This window comes from Pomacea canaliculata, linkage group LG14 (genome assembly GCF_003073045.1).
Source record: "Pomacea canaliculata isolate SZHN2017 linkage group LG14, ASM307304v1, whole genome shotgun sequence".
Taxonomy (NCBI): Eukaryota; Metazoa; Mollusca; class Gastropoda; order Architaenioglossa; family Ampullariidae; genus Pomacea; species Pomacea canaliculata.
In genome coordinates, this window is record NC_037603.1 from 17,074,630 (window position 1) to 17,091,467 (window position 16,838).

The following is a 16,838-nucleotide window of genomic DNA, read 5'->3' on the forward strand; positions in this document are numbered from 1 at the left end:
CTTTTGCATAGTCTCTTTGTTGCTCAACTGTTCATATTCTGATAATCTTTTTAGTTAAATTTCCTCCATGATCCTCCATAATACAAGTTACTTAAATAAATGCCACAACACAAAATATTTTTAGCATCAACCACCTGTATATACCTAAAAAAAAATCAATAACATGCAAGAGAAAAATGTTCTCAAATGGTTTTAAAAAGCATTTGTGAAAACTAAACATGACATTTTTCATTTACCTTTGGAAACTTGCTTTCTTCATCAACAAGTGCTAAAATATTCATGGGTTTCACAGCAATCAGATCCAAAGTCTCCTGATTGTCAACAAATTCGATGTGCTGCCAGTTGATTCCTTCAAGATTGTATTCTTGCTGCAAAAAATAAATAAATGAAGGTACAGTAAAACCTCCCTATTGAAATCACTAAAATACACCAAAATCAGGTTTGATTGTTAGTGTTTTACACTGTGCCAGCAACTAAGACTACATCACAGTAAGAAAATGTAATGTTACATTTTAAAAAATAGGTTGAAACACAAAGACCCTTGGTGACATGATAACAAGAAGACTGCGGGATTTCGATCCTTCTCCAATGTAGCCCCGCTTTTGTGGAACTCGCTTCCCCTCTCGACCAAGGAGTCTGATAGTATTGCATCTTTCAAGAAAAATCTTAAGACTCACTTGTTTAAACTTATTTGAAGTTTTCATTTGACCTGCAGTTTGATGGCTGCTGGGATCACCGCGCATTGAGTGCATCTTTGTGATGTGGATACTAGCGCGCTACAAAACTACATCATCATCCTAAGCATCAAAAGCCAGCACAAGGAACAAAATTATAAAATAGCAGATAATATGTTAAAAAAGGGGTGTTGTGTCCTAAGAAGCCACCAACAAATCAGAATGTTAAACCAAAAATGACATAAATATGAGAAAAATAAATGGTTTTGAAACCCTTATCAACAATAAAAGGGGAGAGGGATAACTGCAGCTGGACTGGCTCTGTGCCATCCACTACAAGAAAACAAGGTCAAGCCACTCTCACACTATCTTGCACCTATCGTCACTGTCCAAAGACTCATCCTGACGTACATATCTCCCAAGTTGTCATTTATGGGGGGAGTGCCATAATGAAAGGAGTTTTGGTTCCTTCTGCGAGGAGTGGAAAGGGGTATCTGGCTCAACAAATGGTGGGAGTGAATGAGAAGAGCAGTCCCACCTGAAGGGACATCAGTCTGAGAATCCTGATGTAGAACTCAAAAGCCTTTGAAGGAAAAGGAGATAAAAGGTAGGAAAAGCGTCTCCTGTAGTGCTATAACATCAGAAAAGAAAAAAATGCTAGGTATAGTAGTTCTTCAAAGTTGGCTCGGATCTCTTGACAGTTCCACTGAAGGATTTTCAACATTTTCATCTGTGAGGATGAGAAGCAGAGCGCCTGACAAAAGCAGAGGTATGAGAAAAAGAAGAGAAAGGCAGGGGATGGTGGGATGAGGAAGGCGACAATAAATGTTGCTCTTTCACATCCATTCCCTGCTTGCTAAGAGAAGCGGTTAGAAACAGGGATTGATGGTGCTGCTGTTGCAGCTCCAGATGTTTTCTGCTGAGTAGTAAGTTATTAGGGTGATTTTGTTTTTGTTTTTGTGTTTTTGTCTGTCTGCAGTGTGATATTCTTGTTTATTGGTGATTTTGTGTTGCATGCTTTCTGGCATGCAGTGTTTCTGACTGGTGAAGAGGGATGCTTGGACTGTGATGCCTGTGTGGCTTGAGATACCTGTGTGGTTTGAGATTTTTGTGATGACTGGGTGCCACCACAGCTTTTAGGGGGGAGGAGGTGGCATAGCCTAAAGGACTTAGATAGGGCCCTTAAACTGGACCCATGTCATGTCCATCTGGATAGATACACAGGTTGACAGTTGTCGTGCAATGGCTGCCGAGTAGGAAATGGAGCTTATACTAGAAGATGCTTCTGAGGAGCCACCCTCTACACAATGGCAAGCATCGGCTTAAGAGATGACAGATTGCGCGCATACATGCTAAATGCTTTCCTCTTGCTTCCACATTGGTCAGTCTCTGGAAGAAGCAACGAGACCCATCACAGTTAGCACATTTGGCACTTGAGGAACAATCAGCTGCAGCATAGTCTGTATCACCCCAGCAGGCTTGGGACTTGCAAAAGCTAGTCCCCATGACCATAACACTGACAGTTGAAGCAGCGCAACAGTGAAGGTATAAACAAATAGACTTTGACCTGCAAATACCCAACCTCAGAGAAGTCAGGTATTTTGGGCAAGCAGAAAATTAGGAAGAGTGTATTGGTAGGGATAGATTTTCTGTCCTTCAGTATGACTCTGCACCGCTGACCCCCTGGAATGTTAGATCTGCCTTGATGTCAGGCAAGGTCAGGAGAACGAATGCCTTTTTTAAAGAGTTGAGGGATCGGTGTGGTGTAACTTTTATGGGTTGGTCAATGAACCGTTTTCCATCCCATTGAGGCAGTGCATCACTTGCCTTCTGATTTGTGCACTGGATGAGAAATTGTCCAGAGCACAGATGTTTAACAGCAGAAAATTGTTCAGAGATGTTTCTAAACCCTTTAGGTATTGCAAAAGGGGAGAGGGATGAGAGCAGCTGGGCTGGCTGTGCACCCTCTACCACAAGAAAATGTTGCCAGACCCCCTCAACCTCACTATTTGATGATTCCTTCTCTCTTACGCATTTTCCCAAGTTTATTTGTTTTTTGTTTTTTTGTGCCATAACTGAAAGAATAGGGTTCACTCCTTACACTCCCCACCCACCATGGAGTCCAACAAAAGGATATATGACCGAGCAGTAACACTTAGGGCATTTCCAGCAGTGTCACACCAGGGTACATAAGGAATATACTCTGGCCTTCTGAGCATGAAGACTAAATTGACCCCAGCCATAGCCTTCTAGCAAAGCTAGAGCAATACGCGACCAGCTGGCTGATTGGTGTTGGCCACACCAACCTTCTGACTAGGAGAAGTCCAAGTCGAAGAGGTGTGCTGGTATGATGGGACCTCAACCTCCAGGATCTCAACTTCTATTGACACTGGTCACCCTGCACAGCAAATGCAGGAGGCCTAAAGGAGAGGGGGGGGAAATTGGTGTTTTACGCCGTGCCAGCAACTGAGGCTATATTACGGCAAGGCAGCCAGCCCTGTAAACAGATGCCACATGCAGAGAAAGAACAGCGTGCCCAAGACGAGAAATAAACTCTGGGCAGCCAGCCTTCACTGTATTGGTGACAGGCACTAACCGTTGCGCCACCGGACCGCTCGGGGGCCTAAAGGAAGCCACAGAGAAAAACTATGGCAAAAGAAAGGCATGATGTGAAAAAGAAGGCAGAAGTAAGACCAGTGAAGACAGAAGATAGAAAAGGTAAAACTGTAGTGTGAGTAGGGAAATGTTTGTTTAGAAAAAGAATATAGATGAAAGGGCCAGGAAGGAGAAAAAGGAAAATCATGAGAAAAAGGGGTAGGCCAGCTTAGTCCCCCAGCCAAACAGAGACTGGGTGTTCACTCCCAGCATGAGAAGTCGGACCCATGGGGGCGAACAGAAAAGACACACCAATGGAAAAGATGTCATGGAAAAAAGAAAGGTAAAAGATCGGGATAGACAGAAGACAGTAAAGATATAACAATATGGTAAAAGGGGAGTTTGTTGGAAAATATAGATGAAAGGGCCAGTAAAAAAAAAAACACAGAAAAATAAGAAAGTGGTGAGCCAGCTCATTTACCCAACCAGAGTGAAAGCTCACCCTGGTATGAGAAGCCAGGCCCACAGGGACTGGTACTTGTAGGTCAAAGATAGATTGAAAAAGAGATTTCTGCTCTATTTTTTTTAACAAAAACAAATTTCAAAAGTCTCACCTGCTCAAGCTTGAAAATATGTCTGACAAAGAACTGCTGAAGATTTTCATTGGCAAAGTTGATACACAATTGCTCAAAACTGCAAAATGATAATTGAAACCCACACATAAAAAATTAAGATTTTGGAAAAGAACCTGAAAAACAGTTTGATGCTGTTTATCTATGGTTAAAATCAAAAGCCTGTTAAATAGGATCTAGAAACAGAAATGACAGTGCCTATTTGCAGCTCTTAAGATGTGCTTATGTAAAACTGTCTCATTAATTTCTTCCAATAAACAACTTAACATTTTCTTGTATGAATTAAAAAACAGGTGACGGATAAAAAAAAATCCAATTAAAACACATAGATACGTGGTAATGTGCATTTTTTGATGAAAATATTCTTGCTGGGCCTTAGACACAGCATGGATGTTAAGAGTAAAAAGTCCATGACACCAGGGATAAATTGATGGGGATTTGCCTCATAAAAGGTAAGGATGTATAAAATAAGTGTGCCCCATCGTATGTACTATCTCCTCCTATCTTACAGAATGGCCGGAGATGGGTGATAAAGATAGGGAAGGATGGCATGCAACTTATTCTGGCCCAGAGTGTCTCAATGGCATTGCCAGAGGCACTGAATAAAGGCCATGAGAACACTCGAACAACACCAGTGACTGCAGACCAGGAGATTGGTCTGGTCTACTCAAACATGGACCAGAATGCCATTATGGCGAGGAGCCCAAATGAAGACATCATCCTTGCTGAGACGATACAGTATTAAAAAAGTGTGTTGTGGCCTCCTAAAAAGCCACTATTAAGAAAGAGGTTGTAAACTGAAATACTCAATCTGATGGTAAATCTTTATCATCTTCAAAAATAAAAATCATCTGCTAGTAGAGTCATCATGACCAAGGCATATGTACAATAAGTCATCTGAAAAAGGGCTGGATGTTACCACAAGTAATTACAGCATTCAAAACAGTAATGTGTCCCTGACACCAGAGACAAAGTGGTGGGGGTTTGACTTATAAAAGGTGTGACTTACCCAAGGTCTGCAAAGGTTAACTTCCTCCCACTGATAAAAGACAGGCAATAAGAGGACAGGCAGAAAGACAGGGAAGGATGGCATGTAGCTTATTCCGGCCCATAGTATTCCAGTGGCATTGCCAAAGGGACTGAACATAGGCCATAAGAAGAGACAGTCTGATGACACCAGTGACCACAAGGAACCAGGTGACTGGCATGCTGCCTTAGCAACATGGTCCAATCGAACATTGTATGAGGTGCTGATAGGCCAGGAGCCCGGATAATGTCCTTATTGCAACGAAGAATAATTGTATGAATATTATAAAATAAGTACACAAGAAGATGGTCAGACTGGTGAGTAAAAAGAGCATGACAATGAGCCAGAAATCATTAGGAGGTTCTGATGTGGAGATTGGTGTGCATACTGTAAAGCAAGCAGAATAGCATGTAGTTCTGCAGAGAAAATGGAGCCATCAAGGCAAGCAGAGGATGCATGTTGTGGCTGACAGGTTGGAACTGCTGCTGCAGTGATAGGAACACTATCTGTAATCATGGAGCCATTGGTATAAATGGTACTAGAAGAAGAACCCAGCATGGTCACAAAGTGGGAATTAATATTTTATGTCGAGCCACCAAGTAAGGCTATATCAAGGCAAGGCAGCAAGCCCTGTAAACAGATGCTACTTGCAGAGAAAGAACAACGTGCCCGAGACGAGAGCTGAACCCAGGACAGATGATCTTCCTTATATTGGTGACAGACACTAACCACTACGACATCAGACAGTTCGGCAAATGCAGGGGACCTAATAAGGGCTGAACAGAAGAGAAACCAAAGGAAAAGGTAGGATGGGGTCAGGAAGACTGGTATAGACAAAAGATAGGAAACAGAAAACAGTTAAACAGGTGTACAATTGACTGGAAAAGATAATAGATGAAAGGTGCAGTAAGAGAGAAAAAGAAAACAAGAAAAAGGTGGGCCAGTTGTCACCCAGCCAGAGAAGCCACGCTCATGTGGGCTTTTTAGAGTGGGATTTTCTACCTGTGTTAATTACAGGTTTCCCTAATTCCACTTTTTACTTTTTACTAATTTGTACAGTTATTTTAACTCTCCCACTTCCAATGGGCCAGTGTAGCAGATCTGTCAAATTGATCGTGTACAGCTATTTGAACACAATAATTCTGAGTTAAATGAGTCAGCTTTAAGAAGGCCTATTTCTGGCAGTGCTGTGTACAGGAAGTAAAATGTGACTGGTGATTTGTTTACATTTATATTGATGGCAGTTGATCAATAAGAGTATTCCACAATATATCAGGGACTGAAATGTTAACTGCAAAACTGTAACACAATTGAATACAATCTGAAAAAAAGTTGTAGTTTTATTGCATTTTTCATGCATCTCAAATAAATGAATACTGAAAGAAAGGATTTACCTGTTGTGATCAAAGTTTTCGAATCCAAAGATATCCAGAACACCAATTGATCGACGATAGTTACCAGCCTGGACAGGTTTGTAGATAGCGGCATTGATTTTTTCCACAATCCAAACAAACATGCGGCCATATATACCTTTGACAAATGCATCACGTACATCCAGAGCAGCAGTAGTGTCCATGGTTGATGTGACACTTTCACCTCTTGTGAATATAGTCTTTGTTGTTAATGAATCAATCAAGTCTTGTGCACTCACCTGAGTCAAGATACCATAAATTAAAACCAAATGCATTCAATGGTAGCATATTTATAGGCAAATAGTTCAAAAACAAACCATCATGACAACTTATTCCACTGATTCATTCACATCTCTGCATGCAGCTTTATAGCAGGTTTTAATGAAATGTTACGTTCAAACACAAACAGTTATAACACTAAATAAATCACCGAAATTCACATAACACATTACAAAGTATTTCTTGAACAAAACAACAAAAATTTTCTTGTAAGAAATCTGGATGAAGACTTTGTGCAAATTGATTCACAATCTGTGGCTTTGAAGTCTGAAAGTAAGTCATTTAAAAACTATGAATATAGTGGCAAAAAAAAAAATAGAGATCATTTACTTGAAGTCTGAAAACAACATAATATATTCAAAAAATAAGAGGTAATCAAACAATACAAATGTAACTGAAAAAAGAGAAGCTTGTTCAGAGCCTGTGGCCACCAACAAGGTTACTTTTGATATGTAACCAGCATGTCAGTCCCTGATGGCTAGGTAGGGGTGGGCTAGTCATAGAAGAACACAGCAAGGTCAATATTGCCATACAACAGTAGATTTTATTTAGTTTCACTCGGTGGCTGGCCTGCAGCCTCTCCACTCTCACTTCCAAATCCAAAAAGTCTCCTCAACTGTAAAGCTACACTACTTATTCTATCCCTGTCAAACATTTCAGAACCATCCATCCCCCCCCCCCTTTTCCATGGTTTCGTCACATCCTTTCTCAGTCCAAGTGGTGCCACTGCTCACCCCCACCCCACCCTGTCTGGTCACTGTCTCCCAAAGTGGCTCAGGCAACTTCGCAACTTTGGGTGTGACAATAGACCCAGTAGCTGGTGGGCAGCTCAAGGGCGGCTATTACACATGCAGCCGGTGTGAGAAAGGGACAGTCCTGGCGCCATTCGACGCCGACTCTCTACAACCAAAGATATAATTCAGCACACTACTAGAGTGCTACAGATAGTATAAAGGAACAGTTTTCAGAAACTGGCAACCTAAGAAAGAAATAATCTAGGTGGAAAAAAAAAACTTCTACTAAGAAAGAAATAATCTAGGTGGAAAAACATAAACTTCTAGCAAATTCTCTGCTGGTTGATTTATTTTGAGTTTTATGCCATGACAGCAATGAAAACCGAGCGAGCAATAGCAAGAGTAACATTTTTCTGAAATGGTGAAAAACAAAATTGCCAGATAACTTAATAATAAAATTACAATAAAATTAATTTTATGCTATGCCAGCAACTATGGCAATATCACAGCAAGATGAAGCAGCTTCTTGCTAGATATCATTATTATTTGGCATTCATTAGACAACAATTTTGCATGTAATGTTGCATGCATCCATGTTTGTCTGTGTTGTCTTTTTTTTTTTTTTTTGGGGGGGGGGAAGGGGAGAGGGTCAATGCTAATGCTATGAGCCTTTACATAGGACTTGTGCTACATAAATTCACCATACTATTATTAAACATAAATGCTGTACTTGTTAAGCAATTCTAAGCTGCCCATATGGTTGATTAGAAAGTTGTATTCATCTGCGATATCTCTCCCTACTCATGATATATTCTGATATATTGTGTGGTGTGAATACCACAGATGCCCAGAATCCTGTGTGGTTTCTTCTAAGTTCAAGGTGTCAGATTTAAATTGTTCAGATCTGTACTCCATAAAAGCAGCGATATCATGTAGCATTACAAATTTACGTATACATTCAGCGGACTGTTTACTCCAAGACCTAAAAAAAGTGTTCGTATAAAGTAGAATTTGTAATCACTACACCTAAACAAGACTAGCTGTTCCTAATCTTCAAGATGAAAAATACTTTTTGTTAACAGGTATTACATATTTTGAAACTAAATAAATTGTATTCAATATCTTTCTGTCCCCGACCCCAACACCCCCTCAAAAAATTATCTCACCTCTAGTAGTTGGGCAGCTTTGTTGATATAAGAAATGTCCTTAATTTCTGTTGCATCAATGTTATCCAGCTCGATAGCTGCACATCAGACAATTTTACAAATCTGGTATGTTCATCATTCCAGCAATTCATCTCAGTTCAAGATTCATTATTAGGAATGAAAAGTTGGACAGCTGTCTCTTTGTGTCATCATCAAAGTGCATTTTCTTAATATGCCTCCACTATCATTAACATAGGATGCTTTAGGATAGAAATGATAAGATTCAAGAACGCAAATTGAAGATGAAAACCTGTACTTCTGTAAACAGACACTGACAAAATCCTTAAAAAACTACATTAAAATATCTAAGAAAGATTTCAGCAATGAATGTAAATTACTTGAGATATCACATTTACAATTCTCTTCATCCTCAGTAAAAGATGTGAAAGAGCACAAAAAATTATGAAGGGATGTACTAGATTGCTAAAAAACTTTTATAATTCTCATTCTTGAAAAGGAAATAACTCCTGTCACAATTTTTCTTTGACCAACCTAAAAGCAGAGCCCCGACATTTTTCTATGAATTTTCTCAGCACTATCAGTAGCAAAAGCACAAAAGATTATCCTTGAAAATGCCATTGCCCAAGATGGGGCGAAAAAGTTGAAATGCCCAAAAGTTCTCACCATTATAGCGAACATTTCCTAAATGTAGCAATGCTGCTAGAATCTTGAAGACTTCCCAAACTTCTGCATCAGAAAACATTAAGACTTTCATGGCTGATCGGATGTCGGCAAAGTCCTTGATATCATCACGTCCTTCACAAGCTATGCTTCCACCCTAAAAAAAAGTGTTTATATTGGTGTTCAATACACTGCCATATACACCTGCTGAAATATCATTAACACTAAAAAAAAAAAACCAGTTGCTGAATGTCAACAGTCATTAGCTAGCAACATGATGGATACAATTTTTGGTTATTAGCCCTCTTAAAATAATGGGCCATGATTGTGGCTTTGCCGGGAAGCACAGGGAAGGCGATTTTCATTACTTTTATTGTTACAAAGTTTAAGTTTTCTCCTTTCCAAAAATGTATTGGTTTCTTTATCTATATTTACCCCAGCGCAGCAATAATAAAAAACAATCTTTATTCACTGATGTCTTTGCAGTCTTCAGTTATAAGCTAGTCATTGTAATGTTATATTTTTATGTTGTGCTAAGAGGGTTAAAGAGAACAGGTCTAATGACTGATTTTTGTAGTCATGTGGTGAGTTGCAGTAGGCCTTATATTGTTTCATGTATGAATGGTGTCTTGTATCTTCGAGTGTTTGTATTGTACAGAAGTCATTTTCAGAAAAGACGTCATATAGAAAGAGGCAGCTGGATAATGCTCAAGTTGCTGAAATTAAATGGACAACCATCTATAAATAAAAGAGTAAAATTTGGTTTCTGCCATCCAGTGGATGAGCTGTGTTGTCATTATCTGGTAGCATCTTCTTTAACAGTGGACCCACAGGAGTTCTTCCAAGAAATGCCAGCTGACAATCAGATTTTGTATGCATCAAATTCTCATGCATGGTCTTCTCTTATTATCTTTGTTAGCAGTCCCTTTGTTTGCATGGATGTTAAAAGGCATCTTGCATATCTTACCTGACAAAACTAGAGAGATTTAGCACCTCTTTTGAAATTACCTTAGGACATCTGTTAGAGCAGCTGTAATTCCTTTATCTTTTGTCTGAAGGAGTTTGTTGAGATTCTATTTGTAATTAGTCGCATGCATATGTCAGGAGGTGTGCGGATGACTAGTAGTCTAGGGTGCTTATGTAGTTTATAGTAAACCACTAATTTAACAGTCTCTCACACAAAATTTATAAACATTTATTAACTCTTTGGGTCCAAAATGGACAAACATATCTGACCCCTTCAACAACTATAAATCTGTGCACATGTGAAGACTTCTAACAATTTTTTCACAATTTTCAAGCCTATTTCTAATATTAATTTTTTGTTTTGCATCCTAAGTTACTTTTATCGATTTCTACATGGTGTTTGACCAGTATAGTCAACTGAATAAAGGACTAGACATTTAAATGATCATCAGTAATACATTGTTGATACTTATTTTTTGAAAATATCGTTGGATATACCTAATTTCTTTTGGATCTCTAACAAAACTTGTTTCATGATGAATTGAGGTTGAAACAGATTTTTCATCCTAACTCTGAGCTTTAACTATAATTTTGATTTATTGTCTTATGTTTTGCCATTTTTTTTAGATTTGTACCAAAAAATTCTTGAAATTTGAGCGTACCTGGGTATCAGAGTCAAAGGTCAAGGTCTTGACTGAGAGTTAACAATATTCGGTAGACCTCTTTCATTTCTCTTCACTACTATGAAATCCCCAATGTAAACAGCGATGACGGCATTGCGCACAGTGACCCAGCAGTCTCCATGAAGAACAGATTCAGGGAAGATAATTACATATATGCGATGACGAAATTTATTTTTCATTAGTATTTTTGCAGTCCAGTAATGTGCATACCATCATGATAATATTGTTTTCAGTGTGTACTATCAGTGTATTATCTTCGAAGATTTTTTTTGGTACATAATTTTTTCTTCTTAAACACTAGCAAGCAAAAAACAATAGGCCTACATTAGTAGTTACACTGATCTTTATCTTTTTATAGTATTATTGTTTGAAATTTTTTAAAAATCTTCTTCCATTTGATCTTTTTTTAAACTGTTTTTTTGTTTTTTTTTGGTTTGTTTTTGTCTATACTACCTGTAGGCAGTCAATATGACGTGTGAACAAGAGTATCCTTACCACCTTTCTCTCTTTCACACACACTTATCAGAATTATGAAAATGCAGTCAGATAAATTAATGGTCATGATGATATGAAAAGTAGCGCATCAATGTACTCAATGAGAAGGTCTGCATCAAGCTCACATTTAAAATGTTTTTGTACTTGACAGTTGCTAATGATCCACTGGGTCTACGGGTGTTAAAAATAATAAAAATAAATACAATGTATTAATTAAAGGGATTCTAAAGGCAAAATAAAACTGCTTAGAATCGGATAAAGAGTAGGATAAATTTGAATCTCGTCTATTTATATGTGAGTTTATGTGGAAAACGTTGAAGGTTTTTAGTAAAATGTTGTGTTTAATAAGAGAAATTACACGGGACTCTTTTTTTTTTTACTTCCACGAAGTCTCGTTCTGTCACGTGACCCTATGATATGCGTGGTTTCCATAGCGACAACCATGCCAAGAGAATGTGAAAAGATGGAAAAAGATTCAAAATTTTCTTTTCATCAGTTTCCGAAAGACAGAGCCTTATAAACAGAGTGCGTCATACGAATAAACAGACGACGACAAATCTTCCCAATGATACAGATACAGACACTCCTTGTCGGAGACTGATGTCACAAGAAGACTGACATCACAAGAAGACTTGTCTGCTTGACTATCTCTGGAAGGTTTCGTGGTTACTCGGAGGAAGGACATAAGGGTCGATTTCACTAGACTTTTTCAATTTTTATAAACATCGGCAACCGAAATAGTGCTAATAAGTGGTAATTAAGTGAGAAACGAATCCTTTATTTCTCCTGTATCGCTGTCGTGCACTGTAATTGTAACTAAATATATTTTTGAAACATTTGACCGTCGCCAGAGCCTTATCACAAGCCTTTAGAATCCCTTTAACAGTCAGTCCTTAAAATAAGGGTGTCATGAAAGGTACAACGAAGTGAAAGTTCACTGTAAATAAAATAATAAAATGACATGAGCAATAATTTGAGACTTTGAAATACAGGAAAAGTGGCCAGCTTATGAAAACATTAGACTAAAATGCACATATTGCAATGTTTAGGGAAACATTTAAGTGAGCATTTAAGAACACAGTACAAAGCAATTTGCTTCAAATTATTTTTCAAATTACTCAAGTAAATCTCAAGTCATTCTAGGATGAAAACAAAATCAATACACAGATAAATAACAAAGAGTGCTACAACATGAAAAATAATCACAAGTGATTCAATTTTATAAATTTTCTGTTTCACTTAGACAACTGACTAGCAAACAACCTTGTATAAGTGCACACCATCATGTTCAAGGGGCAAGATTTAACAAGAGGGCATATGAACAGCTGTTTTAGGCCTGTTTGTCTGAAACTGCACCATTAGCCTTGCTGTCACCTTGTCTATGTGCAAAAAAAGTCATGTAGGAAATGAATTTGTCTTCCAACACCTGATTAATGTGGAACTGTGTGCTTGGCACAACCAGACTTTCATTTAGCGTTGGGTATTGCTTAAGAGTCAGAAATTGTTAATGTTCTGCACCAGAGAGCCGGTCGGTGAGTTTTTCTTTACAATCACTGCAAACCTTTTCCCACAGTTTAAAAGTCACATAGCCTGCAATGTAAAAAAAAAAAAAAAAAAAAAAGACATTATCCTGAGAAAGCTGTAAATTAATGTCTGGCACAGATGGTAACGGTTGTGAAGTTGGACACAGCGAGTGTCTTCATTAATTTCATCTTGTGCAAATGGTTAAGATGCTTTTCTTGTTGTATGAATGCTTCTGTCCATCAAAGAAATCAGAAAGAAACGACAAAATGAATTAGTATTTATCATAAAATTGATCAACCTATCAACATTATCAAATCTGTGATCACTTTTGACAACACATACTATGTATACAATTGTGAAAATTAAGTGTAGCAGATGACAGTGTTCAGCATCGATAATCTTCAGCATGCAATATTTATGTCTATAAAGAAACTATTGTGAAAATAATAATCATGTGCTAGCCTTGCTTCATCCAGCAGAAATCTGAAAAACGATTTTCTAGGACATCTGTAGCGGAAATTAGTGCAATTAATGGCACTACAGTTGTGTCCACCAGCTCGAAACTTCGCTTGAGCCACCATCATGGAGTCCTTTAGGTGATGCTCGCTTCGCTGTCACCACGGGAAATCTCGTATGACCCATCTTATAGTATTAACTATCTTGACCCTGAAGTGTCAATGAATCAACAACAGTTATGGCATCGAGGCTAGCTGACTGTAAGTGCTTAAAGGTGGAACTTTTCCATCCGGATGGAAGAGAATGGTATCCCCCGTGTGAGGGCAATAGGCAGGGTAGACATCACAGGCACTGCTGACTAGCCTGGCAATAAAATGTCTTCACCCGACCAGTACTTGCTGTAGGGTCTGAGAGCTGAGGTGAAAAGAATTTTATCTGAACATACTGTCATGGTTAGGACTAAATGTATTCTCCACAAACAAACAAAACTAGAATATATAAAGGAGAGAAGGATGAACAGAGCAAATGACACAAACATGAAGACAACCGAATTTTTAAACTTCATTTTTATTGCTCTCTCTAAATCTCTTATCTTTCTTTTGTCATAAGCGGGGATATCAATATTTTGCTTGTAGTCCATGCTTACATGTACGGTCTATGTGTGCATTCCACCGAAGTTTTGAGTGCGATGTGCATGTACGCTAGTGTTCACACTGTAGTATTATTATTTTATTTTCTAGTTTTTATGTATACTTTGTTTCTTACACTCTGAATCTGGAAAACGACAGTCGTGTCCACCTCATGAATTCAGTGTCCTTTCTACTACACCATTTTCTTACCACTCTGCACTTCAGTGGCAGCTACTCATCATGCACTTTTGGGAAGTAATCTGTAAATGTGCAATAACACATGGTGTGGTTTGTTTCACTTTGGACAACCCAACAAAAACAAGTAAGAGAGGGAAAAAGAGTAATAACAACAAAATATAGTTTGTAACTGAAATTCATTTATTTGCACAGTTTCAAAACCTTACCCCTTCATCTCATGATTTACATAACATTACAAGGAATTCAACTTTTCTTATTGGCAGGTGAAGTACAGGTATGCAAACAAAATCAGTTGCTGGAGGCACTGTCATAAAGATTGATATATAACAAAGCAAAATCAACAGTATAACAAGGGAAACACAAAATTTAATACTGCTACTGATCCTACAATGGACATCACAGAATAACAAATGTGTAAAGTGAACAAGATAAAAATCCGTTATAACATGCGAGTGGGTCTTGCAGTTTTAGACTGGAGTGAACATGTCTATAGAGACAATACATTTCTCGATGTGGAGCTATACTGTGGAATCAAATTTTTATTGTTCAATGACACATCTCCAGATATTCTCTACTAGTTTATAAGTTTTCTTTTTTAAAGTGTGTTGCCCAAGTCGTCTCTGGTTGTGCTGTACACTTGCTTTGTTGTAATTTGAAGTAGAATCTCTATCAACATGTTCATTCCAGTCTAAAACAGCAAGACCCATGTGCATGTCATAGTGCCTCGTGTTTGTAATATAATCACACTTAGGCAGATTGATCAGACACACATTGTTAAAATTTTAAACAAAATATGTGTCCCTGAACAGCGTGTAGTCCTCTGGATGTTTATAAGGACATGGCCGTGCAGAAAGTCGCTCAGAAGCTTGACAGCAGCAGGATCAGTTAGCAGCATTACAGATGGTATTGCGATTGCCTGCATGGTGAGGCTTAGTTACACTTGTCATGGATGTTTTGGAAGTGTGTAATACATCCATCCAACAAGTGCCTTAGTCTCATAGGGTCGCCATCCCAATGTTCAATACACCAGTAAACATAATCCCTGACTGCCGCTGTCTTGTCACTGAGCTGAGGGCAACATGTCTTGCCGAAGTTCGCTTTACTACCCTGCACCAGTTTTTTTCATCCCAACTTTTATACTTTTAGCAATGTGCCACCCCTTGTTAATGTTTCTAACATCTTTATTTCTCACTAACTTAATTAATTGCCACGTTATGGTCATGAACATGATCCTGAGTGACGACACCTGGCGCATTCATACATCCTCTCACACCCACTGGCTGGTGTCGCTGGGTGCAAACGTCATCCTCTTTGGTGTTGTGCTGAATATTTGGAACAGTGGTTCTTAACCGGTGTAAATTCGTGTAATTATGTAAATTCGTGATGACATGCCCCGCTTATCCCAAATTCCTTTTTCAAATGACACCATCAGTGACAGAATAGAGTGCATGAGTAAAGACATCTTGGCTCAAGTAGTCGCAGATGTAATTTCAAGTCCGGCAACATTCAGCCTTCAACTCCACGAGACCACAGACGTTTGTAATGTAAGCCAGCTTGCTGTTTTCCTGTGCTATGTGAAAGACAACATGATAAAAGAAGAGTTTTTATTTTGTAAGCCTCTTACAACAACTGCTAAGGCAGCCGATGTGAAGAAGCTTGTGGATGACTTCCTCAGAGACAATAATCTTTCATGGGATATGGTTTCTGCAGTTTGTACGGATGGAGCTCCAGTCATGCTGGGAAGAAAGATTGGTTTTAGTGCGCTAGTAAAAGCTGATGCACCACACATCATTGTATTCTGCACAGGCATGCATTGGCAACAAAAACCTTGAATCATTTTTTTTGCCATGCGTGTGGAATAAGCCTTGTTTTTGCAAGAGCACATTGTTTCAAAAATCCTGAGTTTATTCTCATTTTTGAGTACATGGCTGATATATTTGCAGCTCTAAATCATCTCAATCAGCAGATGCAGGGTGGTGGAGTCAACATCTTGGAAGCAGAAGAAAACCTGAAGGCTTTGCAAAAAAAAAAAAAAAAACTACCGTTATGGAAACGACCAACAGAGAACAATAACTTCGCAAACTTTCCCCTTCTGGATGACTGTGTAAGATCGAAGATGTGTCTGGAATCGGAGACATTTCTGTATCCATGGAACTGAAGCAAACAATTGCCAGGCACTTAGATGACCTTGCAAAGTCTCTCGGCGGATATTTCCCTACAAGAGAGTCATATCCAGCATGGGTGAGACAGCCGTTCACATTTGCTGTTGAGACAGCAGATGTCAATTACGAATACCTCGACGAAATCATTGAAATTCAGCAGAGCCATGTTCAACAGCAACTCTTCAGAACAACAACACCCAACGTTTTGGTGTCAACAGTTGGAAAGGTACCCAATTATTGCTAAGAAAGTTTTATACCATTCGTTACAATATATCTCTGCGAGCAATCCTTTTTGAGGATACTGGACATAAAAACAAAGAAAAGGAACAGACTTTGCTGTGAAAGTGACATGAGAATAGAACTTGCCAAGGTGAAGCCATGCATATCTGAACTGGTCTCTCAAAAACAACAGCAGAAGTCACACTGATTTGCAGGTATGTAATTTTTGGTGAGTTCATGCACTGTGTTGGTTTTGTTCTTTAATCAAGGTGATGTTCATGCACGGTTCATTTTAGATTAGATTAGATTAGATTATTGCCCATTATG

At 38.6% G+C, this 16,838-nt stretch overlaps 1 protein-coding gene across 3 annotated transcripts in view; it reads right to left on the bottom strand.

Annotated features, from left to right (window-relative positions):
- The window catches only part of LOC112554850 (myosin-VIIa-like), a 183,678-nt gene that overhangs the window by 127,847 nt on the left and 38,993 nt on the right, over positions 1–16,838 (bottom strand). For all 3 annotated transcript variants that reach the window (XR_003097330.1, XM_025222903.1, XM_025222905.1), the window contains exons 7-11: positions 9,183–9,336; positions 8,520–8,596; positions 6,323–6,579; positions 3,884–3,962; positions 237–368 (exon numbers count right to left, since the gene is read on the bottom strand). Coding sequence is in view for 2 of the 3 variants with exons in the window: in XM_025222903.1 (XP_025078688.1) it covers positions 237–368; positions 3,884–3,962; positions 6,323–6,579; positions 8,520–8,596; positions 9,183–9,336 (699 nt within the window). In the remaining variant the exon portion in view is untranslated. The remainder of the gene's footprint in view (positions 1–236; positions 369–3,883; positions 3,963–6,322; positions 6,580–8,519; positions 8,597–9,182; positions 9,337–16,838) is intronic.